Source organism: Lacerta agilis, chromosome 16 (assembly GCF_009819535.1).
Source record: "Lacerta agilis isolate rLacAgi1 chromosome 16, rLacAgi1.pri, whole genome shotgun sequence".
NCBI classification, from domain to species: Eukaryota; Metazoa; Chordata; class Lepidosauria; order Squamata; family Lacertidae; genus Lacerta; species Lacerta agilis.
Genome location: NC_046327.1, coordinates 35,414,883 through 35,441,001, shown reverse-complemented (window position 1 = coordinate 35,441,001; position 26,119 = coordinate 35,414,883). Strand labels below are relative to the sequence as shown.

Genomic DNA, 26,119 nt, shown 5'->3' with positions numbered 1-26,119 from the left:
TCCGCACAGCTGACTTGTCAATTAGACCTTGTTGTGATTAACTTTAGTGGGTCTGAGGTCAACGGCTGCAAAGGACTATATATAATCAAGTCAGAGTAGACCTACTGAAATTAATGAACCTATAGGTGTACTCTAAATAGAACCCTGGATACAACCTTAAACCATTTTAAACAAATAATCTTTTACTCCCCCCCCCCATCTTAAAAAAATATGAATTAGGGGGCAATGGTTGCCAGTGCGGTGGCTCCAAATGTTGCTAGACTACAACTCCCATCATCCCTCACCATTGGTCAAGCTGGCTGGGGCTGATCAGAGTTGGAGTCCAGCAACATCTGGGGTGCACCACACTAGCTACCCCTGAATTAGGATATATAAATACTCCACGCTGTCCCCCGTCTCTTTTGTCATTTTAAAACTGTGCATTTTGCACCTGGGATTGACTTCCATGGACATCAGCTGAACTTCTCCCCTATGGGATTTTGGTCTGTTCCCACTGAGCTCTTAAAGAGCAAAGGCAGATTGCAGGTGTTTTGCACCACATCAAATACAAAAGAAAACAAAATCCATCACAGTCCAGTAGAATTTTGTCTGCAAAAGTTTGGTGTCTGCAGATTTATTAAGAAAGGTGTGCTGGAAAACTGGACAAGAGTTTCACTGTTAAAAGTCCAACATTTAATAGTGTGTTTAATCTCAAGTTAGATCTGATTGTTTATTATTATTATTATTATTATTATTATTATTATTATTATTATTATTATTGAATACTTTCAGCTTGACACATCCAGAAATATGTAATACTAGGATAAAGAGAACAGGATGGGACAGAAGCAGCAGTGTGATGTTTGGTGTTTAGAGGACAAATGAATAATCAAGTTCACAGCTGCCTGGGGTTGTCAAGATGATTCAGGAGCAAAGGGGCTGTTGATACTTTTGGTTAAAAATATAACAAAACCAAAATGGTTCTAGTAAAGGAGAATCTGTTGCCCTTCTGATGTTGCTGGGCTACAAGTCCCATCATCACTGGTTCCTGGTTAAGCCAGCATGGGTGGATGGGGTTTGAATTTGAAGGTCCCCACCAGCTGTCCTACAGTAGACCAGATTTAACAGGTCAAAAATGTTACAGGTAGGTGTTGGTCTGCCATAGTCAAAACAAAATAAAAAATAAATAAAATTCCTTCCAGTTCCAGTAGCACCTTAGAGACCAACTAAGTTTGTTCTTGGTATGAGCTTCTGTTTCAGTGTATCTGAAGAAGTGTGCATGCACACCAAAGCTCATACCAAGAACAAATTTAGTTGGTCTCTAAGGTGCTACTGGAAGTTTTGTTATTTTTTTTATTTTGTTAGGTCAAAAATGTGCAATGCAAGCCTACACGTTTACCCAAACCAATCTCACTGTGTTCAGTGGGGCTTTCTAAAGGGTAAGTGCGTAAAAGTGCAATCCTAACCCTATCTACTCAGAAGTAAGTCCCATTGAATTCACTGGGCTGTACTACCAGGTAAACTGAGTCAGGATTACAGCCTTAATATCTAATGAAAAGGGTGTAGGAGACTTGGGGCTGTATCTTATACTAGTCCTACTCAGAATACACTCATCGGAATCCAAGGAAACAATAAGGGATGCTAGAAGAGAATTTGAGGAGCTCATCTCCCTCTTCCGATCTTTCCATCAGTGCAAACATTTCTGAAGTACCGGTATTCGTATTCTCCCAGTGTCCCCATTGACCAAGGACACTGCCTGTCGTCTGCTTTCTGTCAGTTTTCTCCTTGTACTTTTGAAGGAAATTTGAGGAGCATCTTTTAATAATGTTGTTCGTATTCATACTTCTGCTACAGATACAATTCTGTAAGGTTTCAGGGTTGTGCCCAATGCTAATTCCACTTAGAGTAGACCCATTGAGATTAATGAACACAAGTCATGTTCATTAAAAGAATAAGAAGAGGCCTGTAGGATCAGGCCGGAGGCCCTCCTAGTTCAACATCCTGTTTTCAGTTTTCACTATGCACTGTGTGAAGGACTTTGTTTTCTCTGTCCTGAATCTTCCAACATCCCTAGAACTTGTGGGCAACGAGGGAGAAAAACTTTATCCACTTTCTGTATGCTATACATAATTTTACGCACTTCTAGCATGTCCCCTCCTACTCACCTTTTATTTAAACTAACAAGTCCCAAATGCTGCAACATTTCCTCATAGAGATGTCACTCAACCCCCTTGATCATTTTGGTTGTCATTTTCTGGACCTTTTCCAACTCCACAATATCCTGTTTGATGTGAGGCAACCATAACTGTACACATAGTTCCAAATGAAGAGTTGTATAATAGCACTATGACATCAGCAGCTTTCTTTTCAATTCACTTCCTAATTATCCGTAGCATAGGTTTTGTCTTTTTCAGAACTGCTGCGCACTGGGTTGACATCTTCATCGAGCTCAAGGTCTCGTTTCTGGTCAGACACGAAGTTCAAATCCCATGAGTGTATACGTGGAATTCATAATTTTTCCCCCAACACACATCCACTTTGTCCTGAATTGCATTTGCTATTTTATGGCTCGTTCACTAAGTTTGGAAAGGTCCCTTTGCAGCTTTTCACAATCTCTTTAATTGACCCAAAATGGTTTAGTATCAGCAGCAAACTTGGCCACCTCACTGCTCACCCCTAAACCTAGTTAATTTATGAACAGATTGAAAAGCACAGGTCCCATACTGTATACTGACCCTTGTGGGGCTCCACTTTCTGCACCCCTCCTTGAGGAGAGCAATCCCTTTATTTCTATTCTGCTTCTTATTACTTAACCATTTTCTGACCCACAAGAGGATTCCTTGACAGCTGAGCTGAAATTTTGGGTGAGGTACTTCATTGAAAGCTTCTTGAAAGTCCAGGTACACTGTGTTAACTGGATTACCTCTGACACTCTCAAATAACTAATAGGTTAGGTAAAGGGACCCCTGACCATTAGGTCCAGTCGTGGACGACTGGGGTTGCAGCGCTCATCTCACTTTACTGGCTGAGGGAGCTGGCGTACAGCTTCTGGGTCATGTGGCCAGCATGACTAAGCCTCTTCTGGCAAACCAGAGCAGTGCACAAAAATGCTGTTTACCTTCCCGCTGGAGCGGTACCTATTTATCTACTTGCACTTTGATGTGCTTTCTAACTGCTAGGTTGGCAGGAGCAGGGACCGAGCAACGGGAGCTCACCCCGTAGCAGGGATTCGAACTGCAGTGCTGACCCTCTGATCGGCAAGCCCTAGGCTCTGTGGTTTAACCCACAGCACCACTAATAGGTTAGTGAGACAGAATTTATTCTTGCAGAAGCCATGCTGGTTGTTTAGCATGGCTTCTGCTTCTATATGCTCATTTTATCTGTAAAAAACATTTTCCACCAGTTTTCCCAGGACAGATGTTAAGCTAACCAGCCTGTAATTTTCCAAACAATCGTATACCCATAGATAGTCCCATAGATATGCACAGGAGGGTCATGCTGTTAGCCTGGATCAAACCAAGTGCATTGAGAATAACCTTTGGTAGGAACCTATTCTCATGGGACCCTACCTTATACCAAGTCAAACTGTTGGTCCATCTAGCTCAGTATTGCCTACACTGGCTGGCTGTGACTCTCTAGGGTTTCAGGCACAGGACATTCCCATCCTTACCTGGAGATGTCAGGGGTTGAACTGGGACGTTCTGCATGCAAAGCAGCTGCCGTATCACTGCACTACAGCCCTTCCTCAGGCAATTGTTTTAGTGCAGGAAGGGTGACAATTTCAGGGATCTTGGATGCGAAAATGAGGGCCTTGTGGACAAAAAGAAATGTCCCTGTTCTCACCTGTGTGGTGTTGGGAAGACAAAACTTAGAAATGATATTGAGGCACCGGCTGTATTACAGCGTAAGATCTCATGGACTATGGTCCAGCTGATGCATATCGGGAAGAGCCCATTCATAATGGGAGCAAGAGCGATGGTTGAAGGGGTGGTTGTTATACGAAGGAGATAATTGGGATTCAGTTAGGACTTGTGAGGAATTCGATGCATGAGACATTAGTCACCAGAAGAGCAATCTGCTAATCTGAGCAAGGCACATTTCAAAAGCAAATGCTGAAGTGTACTCAGTGCGTGTGTTCACTAAGGGCTGGAAACTTGTGCATCTGGTTTGACTATTTGCATGCCCCAGCTGCACAGGAATGTCTTCCCATTCCAAAGGATCCAGTCAGACTGGCTTTGAATTGGGATGGGACCAACGCAAAGGGCTGGTGGATTCCTTTCCATGCCTTTTCCTCATGCCTTCTGTCTCCACCCCAACAAGCTGAGGTCAATGTTAACCTTTGGGACTCAATGCCATGGGAACTGTTTGTCCAGGAAATGTCAAAGAGCAGGAGGCTAGAATGGCAAATCTCTCCCCTCCTGCTTCTGTTGAAAGGAAATGTAGGCACCGCATAGCTCTGAGCTGAGATTTCACAGGCCTGACCCAAACTCCTGTTCCTGTGGTTTCACAATGAGGGATTTCCTCCCATTTCTTCCTAACACATCTTCATCATGAGCCTGTAGGCATGCTCCAGCTTCCCTTCCAACCATTTTATCTATTATTCTTTTTGCCTATTCATATTGTAGAGCAAGTCTTTAGCCTTCCGCTCAGGCGGTTTATCAACATAATCTGAATCTAGATGTTATCCCAAAGCTACCATGTTTTCACGAGTAAGGAACTGAATTGGCCCATGGCTGCAGTTTTGTGCAGACAGTGGGAAGACAGAGCTCACACATTACAGCAGGGGCACACAACCCTTTTCAGCCCAGGGGTCAAACTCCTTTCTGGGGTCCACATGCAGAGCAAGAAATTTTAACTTTATCTTTGCACGGTCTTCTGAATTCTATTCACACTCATGTCCTCCATTCCAACAAGCAAAAGGCAGGATCAGACACATTTGTAAGACACGTTTCAGCCAGGTGAGGAAGGTGAGCTGGTGAGGCATGTGGCCCGGGCCAGAGAGGGAGGGAGGCTTGGAGGTGCACATTTGGCCATGGGCCTGCAGTTCCCCAGCCCTGCATTATGGATATGGACCCTAGGCTTTCGTTCAACATTCCCAGGCTGTCAGGTTTTGATTCAACTAACTAGTCCCATCAGCGGAAACCTGTGCTAAGGCTACCACTAGTACAATAGGGCTTCCCCTTCCTCCCCCTGTACCGCCCCCATTGGCTCTGGAGGGGGTTCAGCAGAACCCCCATAACAGCATCCAGGGGAAGGAGGGCAGATCATTCCATCAGGCAAGCAGAAACATTTGCACTGATGGAATAATCTGCTTAGCACCGTGTTGAATTCCTTTGCTTTTTTAAGAACTAAAAATATGAAATTCCACATCAAGGTAATTCTAATTCAGCACACACAAAAAGATGGATTCTGCAATCTGTATATATTATAGAAATTATTAATGGCAGAGGGATAACGAACTGTAAAGAGTAGGGCATCAACCCTACAACATTATCTGGGATGGAGAAACTGCAATAGGTTGCATTAAACCAGGGGTGGGAAACCTGTGGCCCTCTGGAAGTGGACGGACTACAACACCCAGAAGCTCCAAGCAGCAGTCAGAGGTGAAGGATTTGGGGAACTGTAGTTCAACAATATTTTTTTTTTTTGGGGGGGGGCCTTCAAATTCCCCATCCCTGCATTGAGCAGAGCAGCAGCCCAAGGGAGGAAGCCTGCTCCAGGGAGCAGATTAATGGTGTATTCAAGGGCAACAAATTATAAAGTTAAAATAAATGTGCTCAGCACCATCTTGGCTGTGAGTCCTGGAATCTTGAGTTGGAAGAGACCACAAGGGTCATCTAGTCCAACCCCCGGAAATGCAGGAATCTCCAGCGTGGGAATTGAACCTACAACCCTAAGATTAAGAGTCTTGTGCTCTACCGATGGAGCTATCCGTTCTCCAAATACCTGCTTCTTGCTTTGCAATCTGGAATGGGGCCCTGACTCTCCAGCTACAAAAGCTGAGGCTGCTGAATAGAGTCTTGGGCTGGGTTATTGTTTAGGTTTTTTGTTGCTGTTGTTTATATTATTTTTATGTTATTTTTATGATGATTTATGTGGAAATTGCTCAATTTGGTTGTGCGTGAGGTTTTAATGCAGCAGAATGAAGTGGTAAAATATCAATAGACTGTACCACCACTTCAAGGGGAGGGGGTTTCCATTTTTGATTGCTTCCTGCAAGTAAAGCAACTAACACACTGGGAGAAAGGTTCTATCCCAGCATACTTCCTGCTATACTAGTTTACAAAGCTTTCCCACCCACTTAAATCACAGGAAAGCATTCTAATACAGTGGTGCCCCGCTAGACGAATGCCTCGCTAGACGAAAAACTTGCTAGACGAAAGGCATTCGCTAGCGAAAGGCTGTCTCGCAAGACAAATTTTCCTATGGGCTTGCCTCGCAAGACAAAAAAAAAATTTTTTTTTGGTCAAACCGCTATTCTCCCGTTGGTGCTTCGCAAGATGAAAAATTCGCTATATGACAGCACTCGCAGAACGAATTATTTCCGTCTTGCGAGGCACCACTGTAATTGACAACTGAAGGTCATGTCACCTTATTCTACTGCAGGCATAGGCAAACTCGGCCCTCCAGATGCTTTGAGACTACAATTCCCATCATCCCTGACCACTGGTCCTGTTAGCTAGGGATGATGGGAGTTGTAGTCCCAAAACATCTGGAGGGCTGAGTTTGCCTGTTCTACTGCATGTGCGGACCAGGTCTAGTACATATCCTCAGCTTGTCTCAGCTCATATCTGCTTATGGCAGGTAAAACGTTTGTAGCTGCTTTCTGCCTGCTCACTTACCTAAAACAGGATAAGCCTTGACTCTTCTCTTGACCAAACTTGGGTCTGCTCCCTGCTCCCTTAGGCTTAGCCAATAGCACTTCCCCTATTCTGACGGCTGCACAAATCACTTGCAAAAGCTCATTTAGCCATGGTTTGAGTAGCTATTTTAACCCAGGGAAGCAGGCTGCAACTGCTTACCAATTACCCCCCTTTGCCCAAATGTCAGCAAATATGAGGGCTGGTTATCAGTGGGTTGGTGACTGCTCCTTCAGGGTTGATGTTATATGGTGCCAATGTAGCAACAATAGATAAGCTGGCATTGGCAATTACTTAAGGCATGGTGCCTGGCTACTCTTCCGCTTTCTAGAAAGCAGGTCTGTGATGTGTAAGATACACTAGAGCCCAGCGATGAAACAATTACTATAAAATGAAGGTTCTTCTCTGAATAGTCCCTGCTACCTATTAGCCAGCCGCAGTTGTACATGTAACTCTTTGGATTGGAAATGCGATCAAATGCCAATTCCTGGCTGCCACGTGGCACTTAAAAACCTGTTCTTCCCTACTGGTTGTAGGGCACCAACTGTAATGATGGGTCGCTGACCCTTTCAGAGTCTTTCCAGGAGAACAGCAGTAGACGGTGCACCAGGGATGAGAGGGCAAGTGAGGAATGAAGTCCAGCTCAAAAGAACAGATCAACCAGAGATACTGTGCTTATTTGTTCAACTGGTCTTCCCCCCCGTCTAATACAAAAGCTCAACTCTAACATACGAGACACAGCTTCACTGGATGACTGTTGTCTAAAACAGCCTTCGGTCATGGAACCCACCAGGCTCCTGAGAATCTCAGATTCCTTTTTTAAATTAAGTTGCCAACCCTCTATGCAATGGAGATCCTGAAAGGTAAAAATGGTGAATATAACATTGGGGGGGGGGGAGATAAAGGAACTCCTCCTTCAATTTCCAGTAAGTCTATTACAGGCCTTGCCTGTCCCTTATGAGGCATGGCTAAAGGAGTGCTTACCAGTTAAGTAGCTTGTGTGTGTGTATCCTCCACGCACTGCAATGTATTGCAAATCTATTTGATTACTTTACTCGATCAAACAAAGCAATATTTACATGATTTATTCTGCTTATAACGATCTTGCAGAATTTGGCATTTCTGGTCAAGGAATTTTAATATCTAATTGGCAGTAAACCAGCACATGGGGTGGGACAAAGGGCACATCCAAGTTTGGCCCATGTGCACCTTTCAGTTCTAAGATGCTGATAACCAGTGGCTCCACCTACAAACTCTTGTGGGGGAATCATGGGAGATGAACGTAAAGGGATCCCTGGAGAAGCAAGGAAAGGCTACCCATGAGAGGGTTTTGTAGGAACAAGAAAGCACATCAGAGGAAGAGGTTTGGATATTTTGCTTTGTTCTCAGACTTCAAGTACACCCTCACCTGTTCCTGCTTCATTTTCTCATTCTGGACAGGGAAGTTAATCACCTCTCTCAAAGGTGTTTTTTTTGGTGGGGAAGAGAGAAGTAGAGCATAGATCAATACTTTATTTCAGGCACCAAATACCACTTTGAAACCTGTCTTCCTAAAGCAGTAGACTACCTACCCACCTCCCTCCCACCCCTTTTCAAAGCTGCCACTCTGCAGCCTCAGAAAGCAATGCCAAGAGGGCAGGACCTTTAGCAAATCCCAGCCCTTCATGAATTTTGGACACAACATGAAGCTGCAGGAGTAGCTGAGTGCACTGGTGCTGTGCCCCTTGCATGAACGGGGAAGGCAGAAACATTTGTTCACACCCAGGATCCGAGAATAAAAAATAAATGGCCACATTAGGTTTGTATAACCACAGCAGTAATTAGGAAGACACCACACTCGGAAGAGGCAAGGTTGCCGGAGATCTTTCTTTTCTAGAAGTTAATTTACCTTCAGGCCAGCCTGCCAACAGTCAAGGGTCCTCGTGGGACAGGTCCCCCCACCATTTGCATGGGTCCCAACTGTGGGATTCAAGGTCTACTTTCATCACAGGACAACCTGGGGCCTTCCCAACATTGTAGAGTTGTTGCCTACAGCTTCTGACCTTGTGCCAGAGTCCATTTTGTCACCAACACCTCCTTTCCACGATGCAGCTAAAGGCCTGGCCCATTCTAGGAAGTGCTGACGTGGAATGACAAATGGTGTGTTCCCCCTGTTCCTCCTCCCCCGCTGCTAGGCACAGGGAGAATAGAAGAGTCAGCAGCGGGAGAGGCCAAAAAGCCAAGAAGCACAGCGTCAGGGAGACCACATGGCTGGGCAAAAAGTCGGGAGCCTGTGGTGCTCTCCCAGATGTCAGGGGCCACACGTGAACAAACAGGGACTGACACCCAAGTGGGAAAGAGAAGAGAGGCTGCCACGTGGAGCAAGAAAAATCAGCCGCGGAGGTGGTCCTCCTGCAGATGACCAGAGCTGTTCCTTAGAGATGAAGGCGGAGTGATTTCAAATGGTTGCAGGTTTAGGGACCCACTCCACTGAAGACCCTTCCGTTAGAAGCCAGGATACTAGTGTTAAAAGGGGGCAGGTGAAAGAACCGTCAACACACTGCTAGCCCCCCAACCCCCTTCATGCTTGAACATTATTATATCCCCAGCTCCCAAGGGTGAGGGAACCTGGTGGGCCCTGCAGTCACACTCTGCTTCCACAGAAGCAGCTGAGCTTCTCTCCACTCCCCAAAACCCAGCCTGGAGAGTCCACCTTCCCACCACCCTATAAGCAAACTGCAACCCTCCCATTCAAAAGTGGGGAGGTCTCACTTAGGATTGGATCATATATATAGATATATTCAATAATGAAGGAACGGCTGATGAAGGGGGAAGCCCAGCATGCCCCAGTTTGTGCGTGTTCCAGCTCCTTGCAGAGGAGGTCCTGTCCTTCTCTCGCTTCTCCCCCAAGCACATTGGAGGTTGGATGCAAAGAGCCAAAAAATGACGGGGCAAAAGGGCAGCCGAAGGAGCTTTGATCAGCAGCAGCAGAGGAGGGGAGGGGTCCCAGGTATTATCATCCTTCCTGCCAAAACATGCACCTAAGGGGTGTCAGGCGAACACAGGAGATGCAAACGAGTTATCAACTTTTGTCTGAACCACTGTCTCTGTGCAGGGCACTCTTCTTCATGCTTTCCAAGTACTCCTGTTGTGACACCGCCAGCACCGAAGCCAAGATCTCGTCGTCATCCCAGTCGCTCAAGCCTGGCAGAAGACAAAGGGGTTGAAGCGGTCACAGGTGGAGTTGCGGATCACACGACTCCCGCCACTAGCCGTTCTCCCACCACCTCTCACACACAGTCAACCATTTACAGTCTACTGCAGGGGTCGGCAAACTTACCAGGCCTTGGGCTGGTTCCTCCAGCGCCGATCGCATGGTGGGCCGGAGGGCAAGGGAGCGCACGCTATTTCCGACGCACTTCCGGGTCGGCGGTGCACCAGAAATAGCTTGTGCGCATGTGCATGGGCCTCTTCCGACCTGGAAGTGCGCCGGAAATGACGTTTGCGCATGTGCACAAGCTATTTCCGGTGCTCCGCCAACCCGGAAGTGGGCAGCTGTGCCAGTAAGAGCGGGCGGCGGGGGTTGCCACGGGCCAGATAATTGTTTTTTTTTTATATAATATTTATTAAAGGTTTTCCAATTAAATCCAAATTACAATACATGATTACAATTTTCTAACTCCCCTTTCTCTCACTAAGAGGAGCATACTAAACAAACCCCCCTCTCACTGGGGTAATCAATAATTCTTTCCCAATTTAACCACTTACATTACACATATCATTTTTACTTTCGCGGACTTTCCCGATTCCCCCCCCCCAATTGATTCCCAAATTAACCCTGATTCACAGTTATTGCCAATTAATCCCCATGTTACTTTTTCTCCTTCTTACATTTTCCTTATATCTTTTACTAAATACTTTTCCAACTTACAAATCTAATTTATCATTTTAAACTATCCTCTGCAATCACTGTATTTCTAAACCTCCATTGTCTAATCCCAAATCCATTACAACAACCAAATTGAAATTAATTTTACTTTAACTCTTCCCCCCCCCCTTTCCCTCCTATTCAACCGCGGGCCAGATAATTTAGTCCCTCGGGCCGTATCTGGCCCACGGGCCTTGGTTTGGGGACCCCTGGTCTACTGCATTATAGTTCCATGTCCACCCCATTCTTTGCCACCACAGCCGCTGAAGCTCCAGACTGGATGCTTTCACCTTGATGGCCACAATAAAACTGCACATGGAGTGGGGAAACAATACTTCATTTCAGTGCTCCAAGCATTCCCGTTTCAGAGTAAGCAGTTTTCAGTTTCTGGCACTCAACCTAGTTCATCTGAAAGCTCTCACCCTTTTTAATTTTTGTAAATATAAATCTGAATTTTACACAATTTTGGAATTGCAATTCTTTTTTTCTTTTGCTGTACTCACAGGGCTCTAGTATCCATGATTCCCTTTTACAGCACTTCTTTTCCTCCTCCCCACCCACCCTACTGCCCACCATTTCCATAGCGTGAAGTCAGGGAAGAATTAGGCGGGAAGACCACAAAAGGAGGTATGTGACCTCCTCCTCCCAAAGAAACCAGCTGACTCCCAAGAGATTGTGCAAGGGCCAGGGAAAATGTGAGAGAGCTAGTTGCCCTGTAAATCATGCAGAATCTCGTGAAAATCCTGGTAGCTTTGTCCTGAATCTTAGGTAATTTTCAGGGTTTTACTTTTTGAAATATGGCAACCCTGCTGAAAACATCAAAATGAAAACAGATCTGAGGTGTGTTTCCAGCAGCCCAGAAACCCTCACTTAAATAACTGCTCAAGCTGACTTCTCTTCTGTCATCTTCCCACAAGGCTTGGCATTTTTAGATTTGCTCAAGCTTGGAACGACAAATTTTGACCTGTCTCCTCTCCATATACACACTAAGCAGTTATATATATTGTGAACAGCAGCCACTGAACGCAGGGTTCTGTACTGGAAAACTGAAGGAGTCTTCAGCTATAGCATCAGAATGCCTGAAAAGAAGATAAGGTTCTGAATGGCTAAAGAGCCACATCTCCTTAACGCTTCAATACTTGGCTCAAGGGAGGGCACTTACCAAATGCTGTGGGTGACATCTGTTGCATTATTGCCCGACACTCCAGGGCTGGATACAACGACACTAAGGGAGGGGTTGCTCGGCCACCGCCTGCAGAAAGCTGGCTGCTTGTACCTGGGTAGGTGTGCAGATTGATGGCAGAATTATTTGCATGCAAAGGGGATGTTCATCTCCTAAGGGTCAATTCTCAACACTCTCTCCAACAATTCCCTGCCCCCTGGTATTCCTTTAAAGGCAATTTAAAGTTTGCAGGTGTTTTCCTGTGATGGATAAAAGATTCTGAACCCTTATATATTAGTCAGACCATATTCTGGTATAATTTACCTATTATCAGGTTGCTCCTTGATAGAAACCAGAGTATATATTGTGGGATGGCCAAAATCTCAGTGTTTTTTATTTTATTTATTTGTGTGTGTGTGTGTGTGTGTGTGTGTGTGTGTGTTTAAAAAAACAACACCATTTATCTCTCTTTGGCCTCCTTTAGGCCTGAGAGAAATATTAATCCAGAATTCCAAGTCATTCTGATGGAGAGCTACTAACCCCTTGCTCTGCTGGCCTCACCACTTTTCTGTTCTAATAAACCACCTCCCCATACCTTAAGATCTTCCAAATCCAAAACTGACAGGAGGTTAAATCAGTGGGTGCATGAATGGGGAATCCCTCCCATTCTCCTGTGGCACCTCAGCAGTAAAACAGCCTTTCCAGGTAGGCCTATCTGGCTCTCCAAGTTCAGTACTAAGTGAAAACTTCCCTCTGGCTCTGGGATATTTAATTCTTGTTGTGTTTAGCTTGCTTTAAGGATGTTCATTTCCAACCCTGCAGGCTCATTTATGGCTTTCAACCCATTTACAGCTAGACCTTATTGGATGGAGAAACACTTTATGCCTTGCTTCTGCTGTATAGGACTGTTATGTATTTTTATTTTACTTACTTCATTTATTTTAAGATTCTAGGTTGTTTTTAAACACAGTCAGTGTGAACTTCCTCAAGCAATGCAACTGGAAAGGCGCTCCATTTTTATTTTTATTTTTAAATCAAGGTAAGGAAAGCTAAATATCTTGTCCTTTTTCTCATTCCCGACTTTGGCTGCCAGATAGCTAATCTCCCCTCTCTCCTATCCCTTCAAAATGGCAGTGAGGAAACAGCTGTGGAGAAATATACCACAGTAATGCATTATGGTAACTGCACCACAGCCCTTCTGCTCCCCCTTCTAAACGTACAAAGGAGATGCAGCTTCCACAGGACCACAGTGATTTGAAGCAGAACAGCACTATGGAGGCTGGATCAAAACAGAACAGCACTATGGTGTCTACAGGTGTGGTGAAAGTGGCAAAATGCATGACCTTGCCCTGTCACCTGAACAACCAGAAGGAGCTCAGAGAGACCTATGCGTCTTGCAGGAGTTTCGTGTGCAAGAAGAATGTACCTGACACCTGGGGAAAAAATTGTTTAATCTGCACATGTCCCAAGTCACAACCAAGCTTGTCTCCCTGTGACGTAGTGGCCACCTCACCCAGCCCCTGCCATAGCTTAAGCCCTCTTGCTCCCCACCCAGAGGAGTCATTCCGCTCCCTGCTCTGACCCATGGGGCACTTACCAGGCGCACACGGCGAGGGGGGCTTTGTAAGTGCTAGAGCTGCGGTGCTCCCAGGGGAAGGTGGCTTGGCAGCATTCAGCTCGTTGTGCAAGTCTGGGTGCTCTGGGGAAGACGCTGAACTGCGCTGGCGTGGAGAGCGGCCACTCCATTCTTCCAAACCGCTGGCTGCAGCCGCCGTGGCGGAGCTGCAGGTAGCGCTGGCTTTGCAGGGCTGTGGAGAAGGGAAAAGGTAGAGGTGCCATTCAGGGCCAACAATCTTGTTGATCAGTTCCCCTGAGCTGGGCCGGTATTACAGCCAGTCTCAATAGAAGGAAAGACTTACTTCTTCACCTCTAGTGATCCCCAAGATGTCCCCAAACCCTCATTTCCCCTTCACACACGGAGGAAATAAACCAAACCTGTCTGGCCTGCTTTTCCTGATCACGCAGCCACTGTAAATAAGACTCCCTGGCAACCTGCTCCTCAATGGCCTCGTTGGTGGCTTCCCAGTCGGTTGCTCGCTTCTTATCTTCTAGCATTTGCTGCTCGATCCATGACTCCTCGGATGTCTTGATTGCGTTCTTCATCAAGGACTGCTCCGCATACTACAGAGAGTGGAGGGAGTTCAGCAAGCCCACTGGAGTCCCAGGCTCAAACCCGCTGCCCAAGTTTGGTTGCATGTTTTAAACAGCAAAAGGAGATAAGCCCTCTCAGTCATGAAAACAACCACAGGGGCAACTATACTTTCACATAGTGCTAGGTAGGCCTCCTGCCAGCGCAAGGATTTCCGCTTGCACAGCAGGACTCCCTCCACCCTTCCCCATTTGTTTTAGGAGGCACCCCCAAGCCTTCCAAGCAGATATGGGAAAGGTGTGGGATACATGCAGGGGAGAAATCCTTGGGCAGACAGAATGTGCTATGTGGACTCTGCCCACAAATGAAACAAAGAATCTGGGTGAGAGTGGGAGGAACTTGCCCAAAGGTGCCTTGGAAGAGCACATATCTATTCAATTTTTCCCTTGTAGATAAAGGAAGGATGAGATTAATTCATCTTAAATGCAGCTGGACAAGCTTCATCAGATCTGGGGGAGGAAACAGGTGATAGTCTCCCAGCAGCCAGCAGATATCCTTCTCCAGCCTCTTTGAGGTTGGCTTGGAAGTGGCTGGGGAAGGCATCCTACAGATACTATTCTTTACATGCTTCTTCACCCTGCTCTGCCAGAATCGCCACACGGCCAAATCAGAAATGCGATGGTGATTGGCAGGCCCAGCACTCTGGACAAAATGCCCCAGCCTTCAGATGGGTGGGTTGATTCAGCCCCACCTCATTCACCAGATCAAGCTGAGCTATATCTGAGGCCTGAGGGAGAGGACCTCTAGTGCCTTCATCTGCCCCATTTGCCAACAGAAAGAGCCACCTGGAGAGGAGAGGACAGCAGAGCAGGAGAAGCTGTGAGATGAGCAAGTGGTTGGTTAGGGGGCTATACCTCCTGATGCCTCCCTGCCAGCAGTGGCGCCACCACTCCCTCCCTGCACCATCATGCCTTTCCCCTCCCCACAGGTGAAGCCAGTACCCCTGCTTCCATCTCCTGCCCCTTGTGGCTAGTACCCAGGACTAGCCATGACTTGGGCGCTCACTGCTGCTAGAGGCTTGCCACTTCCTGCTCCTTGACCCCGGCAGCTGCAGCGGCACACTCCTCTTTGGGGCAATCCAGGGGTGAGTAGAGGGGTGTGCTGCCACAGGGGTTGAGGAGCAGGAGGCAGCAAGCAGCTGGTAGTGGTGGGCACCCAGCTGTGCTGAGGAGGTGGGGGGCTGCACTGGGGATTTTGTCTTTAGCAGCACAATGTCCCGGGCCGCTCCTGGCACCATGGAATTTTCAAGGGGTAGCAGCTGAAACAGTCATTGCAGTAGCAGCAGCAGCAACTGGGAACTTCTGACTCACTTGCCTGATTTGGCTTGCAAGGGCGTTTTTAAAGCCATGCGCTACCTGCTCTACACCTGGCACCAAACATAACAACAGGGGTGTGGCAGGTAAAGACGAAGCTGGGCCAAACGAGAGCTTGCAGGCAGCACCAACCAGCCAGCTGCCAGTACCTGAGAACAGCCCTGTGCAACGTCCCATGCCCAACACATATTATTACTCTATTATGTATTTTTTTTTACTTGTTCTCAGTAGCGTGGAGCCCAGTTATTAGGCAGAAAGGCAGGATATAAATACATGCTGGTCCCACTTTCTGAACACAATGCATTCCCAGGAAATCATTCGTTAGGCGAGCATTTAAATTATTTCCTATGGGAACATTTCAAATTCATGATTTCTCCAATCTCCCTCCATGGTTTCTTCCTGAAACGGCTGCAACCAATTAACAAAAACAAGCAAATTTGGAAAGCAAGATTTTCCATTTATTTCAAATTCATGCAACACCACCAAGTTGAGTAGCTGATAACAGCAAGATGAGATAGAAACGTTTTATAAAAATAAAAATACACAGATCATACTGCAAGTTTACATGATCAGGTACACATCTTAGTCAATTGGATTTCTCCCTGCCCTCTGTTTATCCATCAAGCCTTACCTTGCCACATCCCAACCTTTCAACCCCTAGAGGACACTCTGGTAGTGAGTGACACTGAACTCCTCGGCTAAAGTGACCTCCCTTCCCCAGAACCCATCCAGGAAAGACTCACCCCTGGCTTGAAGGAGGGCAGCCCCAGTCCCACACCAATGGTAGCCTTGTTGGGGTTCACCACAGAGTTGTAATGTATGTTGCGGTGATAGCTCACTCGGATGGGCTCATCCTCATTCTGATGGATGCCATGGAAAGTGTTGATGGGCTCTGGAAGGGAGAGATGGCAGCTCAGTGAGAGGTGTAGCATAATCCCTGCCCTTTGCCCAAACATGCTGGATGCCATCACCACGCTTTATAGGGGCAGTTGAGAGGCTGGCATCCCCAGCCCAGGGCTGGCACGGGCAAGGGCTAGGGGACAGGAAGTAGGAGCCATGCATACCTGTGCCATACTGGTAAACCTCCACAGGTCGATTGTACATCTCTGCCATAGCCTGCATCTCAATATGGTTGCCGTGACAGTTGTTTTTCCGCTTCCGGTTGATGTAAGTGGTGAAATCTTCTGTCACGTAATTGGAAAAGTAATCGGCATTCTTCATCTGCAATGTGAAAGGGCCTCAAGGTTAGAAGGATGGAGAGAGGCTCCCACTTGGGGCAAGAAACAGCATAGGGAGGTGGGAGAGCCTTTCCAGGAAAGGATTCTTGCCACAACCCATTAGGAGAGCTGAACCTGCAGAGAACAAGGGGCGCCCATGCTGCATTAGAACTGTTTTGCTCAAGGCGGGTTCCACACATATGGGGCAGTGGTTGAACAACTTAATCATGTTGGGCCATTGGGCATAATGTGTAAAGTGGTTCCAACCATGGAATTGGGTCATTTAACATTATTACCCAAGTCACATGGAAGCTGTAAACACACAACACACACGCACGACACACACTCCACGCCGCCACCGCAGCAGCAGCTTCAGTATAGTTGGGGTAATGCTTAAGAGTCCCCTCAGTGCCAACAGGATTCCACAAGGGAAGGGCGTGCCAAACACCTTTCAAGCAGTTTATGGATGGCTTCCTGAACTGCAATTTAAGACACGGTGTGGAGATTATACATATACATATGGTGTGTGTGTTTATCTGAATAATTTAGAGGTGGTTGGGAGAGGAGGAGAAAGAATAGTGGCTGTAGCATCAGTTGTAGCATTCCAAAGGAGGGAAGGTATAATATTTTCGTAGGAAGAATCTCCTTAGTGCCCAGAAGTAACAGCTGGAGAAGAAGCTAAAGCAGGGATTCAGATTGGCAAGACTCTGTTCTTTATGGGCTGCCTGTGTTCACAGAATAAAAAAATGCCTGCTACACACAGTCCTGAAGGTCAGGCTTAGAGGTGGAGGCAGAAGCCCACCCTCCTCTGGATTCCTTCCGTCACTCACCAAGTAGTCCATACAGTGCTTCCTGACCACTTCATGCATGTCTTGGTCACCATATACCTGGTCAGCTGCAAAAAGAAATGAGAGATCGTCACTGACCCAACCCAACAATTGCTTAACTCTTAAGCAGAAAAGAGAGACAGGGTTGAAAGCACCTAGTTTTCCTTGCATGTAGCACGGCTCCATAATTGAAGTTGCTGATTTGCAACATATAGGCACCTGTAGCCAAGTGAACCCCAGATCAGTTTCTGATTCCTCCAGTACTCAAAAACCCTGGGATGGTCCCACTGAGTGCTGTCTTCAGCACCCCAAGGGAGGCATGTGGGTTTCCTCTCGTCTGCAAGCTGTGCATCAGAGTTCTTCTTCCCCCACAGTACAACAACCAAGCAGATGCAAGTGCCATAGCTGTCAACCTTCCCCCCTTTTAAAGGGAAATTCCCTTATTCCGAATAGGATTCCTCGCAAGAAAAGGGAAAAGTTGCCAGCTATGGCAAGTGCTGAAGGTGGCCTAGAACAGTCCTTTCCCTCGATCCCCAGCTCCAAACCCAAAGACAGCAATCAACATTTGGCTCCCAGGCTGCAGACACTTCTTGGGCACCCTTAAATCTTCTACCTGGGGTTAGCTTCTTTAGTATTTCTATTGCCTATTCTGATTTACAGCCACGCGTGTGTCAGGTGTAGAGCTGGCGAGAGCACCCTTTAATCCTCCTGCTTTGAAAGGCTTTCTTTTGGTCCTCCTTTTTTGCAGCCTTGTACCATTTTGCTTGCTGTTGATTTATGGCAGTTTATTGCACTCTACTGAATATTGTATCCTTTTAATACTGCCGTTTACTGCTGTTTGGGGCCTTTTGGCTAAAAAGCACCATATAATTAATTTGGAAGCATGTAACACCGATATCATGTGTCACCCAGAGGGACCTGACTGATCACATATTTAGGGTCAGGAAAGAAAAAACCTCCCCACAGGACAGATTTTGGTTAGTAGCTGAGGCTAAGGCTTGTGGCTGCAACACACCTACTCAGCCTGCAAGTACACTGTCACCTGAACTATGAGGACCTGTCCTCTTGACACTGAGAGGTCAGATGAGTTCTCAAGCAGAAGCCAAAACAAGGACTTCTGCTGGGTCAACAGGGCTATTCACACCCTTGCCTGCTCTTGCACCCACACCCACACCCCCAAATTGGCTCTGGGGGCTTGGGAGTACCCCAGAACAGCACACGGGGGTGGGGGGAGGTGTATGGGGATTGTTCCATAGGGGAAGCTGAATGCTTTCGTTGATGGACATTTGACATAGTGCTACCTTAAATTCCTCCCAGAGTCACTTACTCCATCAGAAAAAAACATTTTAATGCTAGTTTATCTGGTTTACAGCTGGAAAAGTAGTGGGCCTATTATTTCTACTTTTTCTCTCCCCCCTGATTTTTTTTGTTTGGTGGTATTTCTGCAACACACACACAGAGCTCGTTTCTGCACAGGCTGGGTCACCAAAAGCTTTAGTTGAGTAATCTAACAATTAAAACCGATTGAAACTGGGAGCTGCAGTTCCATTATTGTCAGCTAACCTACAACAAGGCAGCTAATGAAACTGATCAGAACCAGTACTGAAACTGACAGATGCGCTGAAAAGTAAGATCTTACAGATTTTTCAACATCACAAAAAGTCTTTGCAGATGTGCAAACCATTTCCAGGAGCAAGTGTAGAAAAAACACCCAGATGCCAGCTCTGGGAGCATCAGAGAAGCAATGTTGCAGCAAAGTGGATTACCTTGGAAGGCAAAGTAACTGAGGGGTGGTCACAGCTATCTGCAACCAATTACTGAAAAGTGCCAAAATCCCTTGCTATTTTGAATTGCCTATATGGACTCTACTTCAAAATACCGCTGTTAACTGAAAAGAAGTTAGGATTCAATATGCAGCACCCAGAGGGATCCCAAAGCAATTCCAAAGCCTCAATTCTCATTAAGGCATAAGAAACTGAAATAAGTAAGTTGGCTTTGCGTGGTCCAAACTTATCCATGGCTCTGGGGCAGTCAGGTCAAAAGAAAATAACATAAGCGGCGGGAAGAAGAGGAGAGAACAGCCTCCTGAGTTTGGAAAGGACTGGGATGGGCCAAGGTTCAGGAAGCAGCTGGGGGGGGGATGGTAGAGGTAGTCACTGTGCAAGAAATGGGAAAACTTAGTGAAAAGCAGTTTCAACAGCATTTGTGGCAAGTATACAGAATTCCAGTCATAATCAGGGGACATGGTTTATAAAGCAAGGCAAGAAAGAAATCCAAAAGACTCTACTGAGCTACATGCCATGTCCTGAATCTCCCACCCAGCCCAATCAACTTACACCGAGGAGAGGCGGAGAGAAGAAGCTAGCTACCCTGGGATGCTTGTCAGCAGCCCTTACCTGGGAATAGTATTTTGGGGAGGCACATTCCTGATGTGGAGCCAGTGGTGGCAGAGACAGGAGAATGAGGCTGAGATCATCACCACACTCAAAGGTGAGAGTAGAAGGGAAATGCCAGGAAGAAAAGAGACCTGTGACAACCACACAGGACCACAAGGTCAAGAGACAGCATATGAAAAAAGTTTCTAAGCCCAAGAGTAGCAAATGCTTTGTACATAGCGAAGCGTCTTGAGATGATGCCTCTGCTGCTTCTCCAAACACAGCAACTTTCTCCTGCTTCTCTTCTCTTCTACTTTCCGGCAATCATTTCCCCTCCCTCTTCCCCTTGCTTCCCTTCCCATGCCTGATTTTTTCCTACTTCTTCTCTCACATTCCACCCTCTGCACTTCCCTGCTGCCTCCACAGCCTGTTTGCAACCACTGCTACCACCTATGTATGCTTCGGAATGGGAAAGACTTTCTTGCACCCTCAGTGCATCCAAACACTAGGGCTGCTCTTTTCTGAGCCAAACAGGAGCCACAAAGACTCCGCAGGCCACCCATAAACAAAGCAACAACACCCCCAAGCCAAACTGGGGGCCATAAGAACTGCAGCCATAAGAGCTCCAGTGTGGGGAGTATCTTGGTGCCGGAGGTGACAAACTCCAGCAGCACCACCCAAAACTATAATAAGACAACAGCACAAGCCCCATTCAAATCTTCTTGTGCCACTCCTATTCCTTCTGGGGATTGTGCACAGAGTACATTGTGCTTCAACAGTCAAATCCATTTGACTTGTGCCCAGCTGCCTTTAATGGCATCCCAATGCACCTGCTTCACCTTGTCTTGCGATACATCCATATGATGGAACGGCAGTGGCCCTTAACCTTCCCAGTTAAATAGTAGATTTGTAATACTGAAAGCCTCTACTGCATGAAGAGAAGACCCATGCCTGCCTCAAGGCAGCACGGAATTAGCAGGTCAGAAGAAGGTGGCTTGCCTTGTACGGCAACCCTTGTATGTGCCCACGAACAGCAGGATGTTGAAAATGGCACATGGGACGGTGTAAGGGTGGGGACCCCAGCATCATTCATCAAACACAAACAGACCACCTTCTAAACAGTGTGCTAGTAATTCCATGGCATTTCCTACAACAGTGCAAGGGGGTGAAGAGGCAGTTCCCTATATTATGTGATAGCAATAGGACACTACCTTCCGAGGCTAATTTTCTACGCCCCTCAAGGTAGCAGCAAGAAAGCAACAGGCAGATGAGGACGGGTCAACAGCTTTTTGGCGGGCTGTGCAATGCATCAAGGGAGTATGTGACTCATCTCTAAGCTCTATGTAAACAAGGATGTGGTTTCTGGTGTGGGGAAGTAGAGCTGGCAGTTCCAGCAAGTCACATGGGCATCGGCTTTTCTACGAAACTTCTGTTGTGGTCACCACTCCAAGCCCCATTTTTGTTGATGATCTGTGCACGTGCACAGAGGCCCGCTCAGTAAAGACACAAACAGAAACGAAAGGCCTAGTCCACGCTCCAAAACATACCCCAGGAAGAATTAGGGCAATGAAAAACTTTGGTAGGAAATGAGAGGCTACAGTTGCATATAGGTTTTTTTCTCCGTTAAGGAAGCTTTATGTTGCATGCTTATTAGGTTTGTTTTGTTTTAATTATTGCATTTTCAGCTTTTAGTACTATACAGTGGAACCTTGCGTTACGTACCACCCTCCTTACGAATGCTTCGGGTTACCAGCTCCGCTAACCCGGAAGTAGATGCCCCTTTTTGCAAACTTTGCCATGGGACGTGAGCAGAAGTCGCGTGCTGGCAGTGTGGCAGGAGCAGGAGGTGCCATTAGTGAAAGCGTGCCTCATGTTAAGAATGGTTTTGGGTTACAAATGGACCTCCAGAATGAATTAAGTTTGTAACCGGAGGTACCACTGTACTCTGTTGTTTTTTTGTGAGACCCCTTGAGAATACCTGACTCCCAGTCTGTATTTCAGGCTGATCAACCAAGCTATAAAACATATGATGGCTTTCCACAGCCTCCTTCCTAAAGATCTGGAGGGAGGGTAAGGGTAACAGTAAACTTTTTTTCCTTTTAGTGTAATATTTAAGGGCCTGATGGTTACATCTTAAAATGTAGGCAATAGCAAAATTGCTAAAAGCAGAAACACAGAGACAAAAGCAGCCCCAATTCATTTCATTTCATTGTTCAGCTTTTACATGTCTTCTAAGAACACCTACTGAAATTGTTCAAAAGCTGACATAGGACTGGGTGAGGGCAAACTCTGTTCTGAGTTCACATACTATGTGAGGCACAAAAGTGGAACACAACACCAAGCACAACCACAAAGACAGACAAACGAGGCTCACTGTAAATATCTAAAATGTCTCTCTGACCCAGGGACTTGCCAGTAAAGCAGGACATGAGCATCGTTGAAACTCCTGGGTGATTATGCCTCGTACAGCTTCAATCTCAAAGCAGTTCAAATTCACAGAATTTCCGAGGTATCACTACTGGTTAATAACTCACATAGAACTGTCAACAATAACCTCAAAGCCTTTCTCTGAAAAGTTCAAAACATGGTGCTTCTTTTCTGCTGCCTTTTTAAAGGATGGGAAGTGGTTCTGCTGCAAACGACCCTCTTCATGCTTTTCACCTTTGGCAAGCCTGTAAGCCAGTGAATCTTGAACAGCTTATTCAGGACACCTGGCACCAGCAATGAGCTTTGCATGGTGGGTCTTTGCTCTCATGCAAAATCAGCTGTCTCAGAGGTAAGCCCTCTGCCATTGGCCTGATTAACCTGATGTCACAGCCAGTGATAATGAGCAACTGCAAGTCTGGGCAATTTTGCTTCAGCCATTGGCCCAAGTTAAATATATTTATGTCAAAAGATTTTGAAAGCTGGCTCACATCAGCGGAATGGTCTCTAAAAACAGCCAGCTTCCGTTTTGGAGGCATTACTACAATCACTTCCTCTGTATCTGCTGTTCAGAGGTGAGTTTCAATGCTCTTGTAGCCAAAAAAAGCACAAAGGGCAGGTACTGTATCAGCCAGTCTGGGGAAACCCCAAAGGCAAAACAGAATGATTTTACTGCAGGACTTGAATCACATTTGAAGATGGAAAGAGGCTGTAATATTTCCCCATAATATTTCCCCACATAATTTTAAAATATTTCCAGTATTTTAAGCGTGATAGTGCATCTTTAAAGAATGTACGTAGGTGGGGTAAATCCCATCTAAGGTCCCGTGAAAAGGGGGGGGGGGGTTTAAAGCTCATTCTCTGAAGAGAAAGCTAAGCATTATGGGTGTATTTTTGCTGCTGCTACTTGGTAGCTTTACTGTTTGAGATTTTTTAAATGATAAATTATATTGTCTACCAGTATGTGGTATTCTTCTTAGTGCAGTGTTGATACTATATACCGGTATATTCATTCCTGGGACCTTCCTGGCGAAAGGTGGATTTAATGGATAAACACTTAATGAACAATATATGCCTGGACAAAAAGGAAGCCACTACAGGTTAGGAATAACCTGTAACTATAAAACATTTCTAAACAAAGCGCATTGCAATGGAGTAGGGGATGCCTATCAGAATCAGAAGAGAGGAACTGGGCTGGAATAGACACAATAAAGGAATGAGGCAATCCAAGCCAAGGTTGCTACTGGATAGTTAACAAGATGGAGATGGCCAAAAACCAAACCAAACCAAAAAGAAAAATAAGAAATAGGGGAAAGCGGTAGGTAAAGGCTGTGTGTCTGCGGTTTGGCACATAGATGGGCCGGTGGACAAACCCAGGACAGATCACTGCAGCAACTGGCTGCAATCATTCTTTTCCTGAAAATCCAGCCATCTCTGAATGATTTTCAAAAACCACTTCAAGGACAAAGTTGCACTCTGTGAAAATGTTTTCTAGAATCTTCTGTTTATCCAAGCCCCTGCAAAACCGAAGTCAGATGGTCAAGTTCTTAACGCATTCACATATCTCCAGTCAAAGGGACTCAGGAAGCAGAGTTAGCACAGACCTTTGCCCCTGGCAACTAAGATAGGGAGCTCACAGTCTGACTCTATATAAAGCGTATTTGTTGCACACACACAAACCCTGGTGCAAACTGTATAATCGGGGAAGGAGCCTTGCAATGGCAGAAGTGCTACAGGCTTTGACTGAACTGTCCTGTCATGCTTCCATACCTGTCACACCACAGCACCACCTGCGTCTAAACCACTGAGCCTCTTGGGCTTGCCAATCGGAAGGTAGGCGGTTCAAATCCCCACGACGGGGAGCTCCTGTTGCTCTGTCCCAGCCCCTGCCAACCTAGCAGTTGGAAAGCACACCAGTGCAAGTAGATAAATAGGTACTGCTGTGTCGGGAAGGTAGTGTTTCCATGCGCTCTGATGTCTGTCATGGTGTCCCATTGCACCAAAATTGGTTTAGTCACATGACCAGGAAAGCTGTCTGTGGACAAACACTAGCTCCCTTGGCCTGAAGCGAGATGAGCGCCGCAACCCCATAGTCGCCTTTGACTGTACTTAACCGTCCAGGGGTCCTGTTCCTTTACCTTACCTACCTATCATAATCTTAATTAGTTTTTTGTTTTCCCCAACCGACTACCCCATTTATCATTAGAAGGAAGGCCTTCTACCAAAAATAACACTCAACCCCTTTATCAGACCCAACAGTCTTACTGTAGCCTAGCAAATGCCTTGGGCATACTTGCAACAATGGCGGGACCAAACCACTTCTGACATCTACAAGGGCCAGAAGATACCACCCCCACAAAGTAAGAAATTATGATGAAAAGAAAACAAGAGGCAAGTGGGAGCATTTTGAAGAATACTTTTAAAAAGAGTGGTATTAAGGTTAACTGGCAAGTGGGATAAGTCTATGAGCGGCAGTAGACACGACAAAGGAATGGAAAAGGGAAATAATAAAGGGGAGAGGAAACATTAGGAGATGTAGCAAACTAAGAATATGAAATAGGATACCAATAGAAGATAAGCTGGGAAGTCTATATAAAACTGAGCTAAGAGATGAATGGAAGTAATATGTAAAATGTAAGAAGAAGAAGAAGAAGAAGAAGAAGAAGAAGAAGAAAGAAGAAGAAACCACCCCCAAGTCCAACTCATGCCTTTTCATAACATACCCTCTGGTGTGGTGGTTGTCAATGCAGTGCCAGTGTGCCCTGCCCATCAGTAGGACACCTGCAAAAGGACTCAGTAAATGCACCCTCAAAAATTCACAATGAACAAGAGTCTGTTTGCTCTTCTTGCTCGATTTCTGTTTGGACTGGTTCGGCTTCTCTTATACTGAACAAGTCCCCTTTAACATGCCCACATTTCGTTGGATCCCAGGACTGGATACCCCGCTCTCCATTCTGTTCTGAACAAAAAGAGAAGTGCAAAGAGCTGCTTTATGTGAGCAAGGAGGCCCAAAAAGGTTGGCAATGGCAACCCCTGTGGCAGTATGCATCCATGGCTGGGGGAAGCAGCCACCACCTCCATCTGTATTAACCCCAAAACAGCAACAACGTTTTTTAATAAGTCTCCCTAAGGTAGTGCATTGCAAGGGGCTGGACTAGACAAGTCTCACGGTCTCTTCCAATTCTATGTAGGCATCCCCTGAAATCTTGCCGACTTTTTCTTTAGCTCTAAGCTTCTGCTATTTGATATAGCAATGTTACGATAGAATGAGGACAGCTAGTGGCAGAATTTATAACAAATTTATAGTAAATACGCTGACCATTTCTGTGAAAGCGTATAGAAAGAAACAACTTAAGCGTTAACCACATTTTGTATCTTTTCACACAACGGAATTTCGCAATTGCCTTTCTTCCTCCCCCAACCTTTACAGACCTATCCCCCACCCCGTTTTTTGTCTGATTTTAAGGTTATAAATTTTGCACACCCAGCTAAGAATGACGTACAATCCAGCAGATTTCTGCCAGTTTGCCTAGCACAGTGGTTTTCAAAACTCTGTTCCAAGGAACCTTGGGTTCCTTGGAAGCATATCAGCAGTTCCTTAGTGAGAAGATCAGTAAGGGTCAACATGCTCTACAAAACAGCTTGATCACACCCCTCTTTCAAAGTTTTAGCACCAAAACATGGAGCTTCTTGGATCCTGGATGCTACTCTACATATACCATAGCAAAGCTAAGCAGACTTCAGACTTGCAGGTTCTACCTTGGGTTTTTTTTACTAGATCCCCCAGATGGAGCCTGGTGCAAATATATGCCCTTAAAATTATGAGCCCATGACCCACAGGAATCT

The 26,119-nt window shown here is 46.0% G+C and overlaps 1 protein-coding gene across 3 annotated transcripts in view; it reads right to left on the bottom strand.

Annotated features, from left to right (window-relative positions):
• Window positions 1-7,908: 7,908 nt before the first annotated feature.
• Window positions 7,909-26,119, bottom strand: part of OTUD5 (OTU deubiquitinase 5) — a 44,231-nt gene continuing 26,020 nt past the window's right edge. For all 3 annotated transcript variants that reach the window (XM_033172956.1, XM_033172955.1, XM_033172957.1), the window contains 7 exons: window positions 17,478-17,542; window positions 16,495-16,651; window positions 16,174-16,322; window positions 13,904-14,089; window positions 13,506-13,716; window positions 11,909-12,022; window positions 7,909-10,022 (listed from right to left, as the gene is read on the bottom strand). In XM_033172956.1, coding sequence (XP_033028847.1) covers window positions 9,901-10,022; window positions 11,909-12,022; window positions 13,506-13,716; window positions 13,904-14,089; window positions 16,174-16,322; window positions 16,495-16,651; window positions 17,478-17,542 — 1,004 coding nt within the window. In that variant the 3' untranslated portion in view covers window positions 7,909-9,900. The remainder of the gene's footprint in view (window positions 10,023-11,908; window positions 12,023-13,505; window positions 13,717-13,903; window positions 14,090-16,173; window positions 16,323-16,494; window positions 16,652-17,477; window positions 17,543-26,119) is intronic.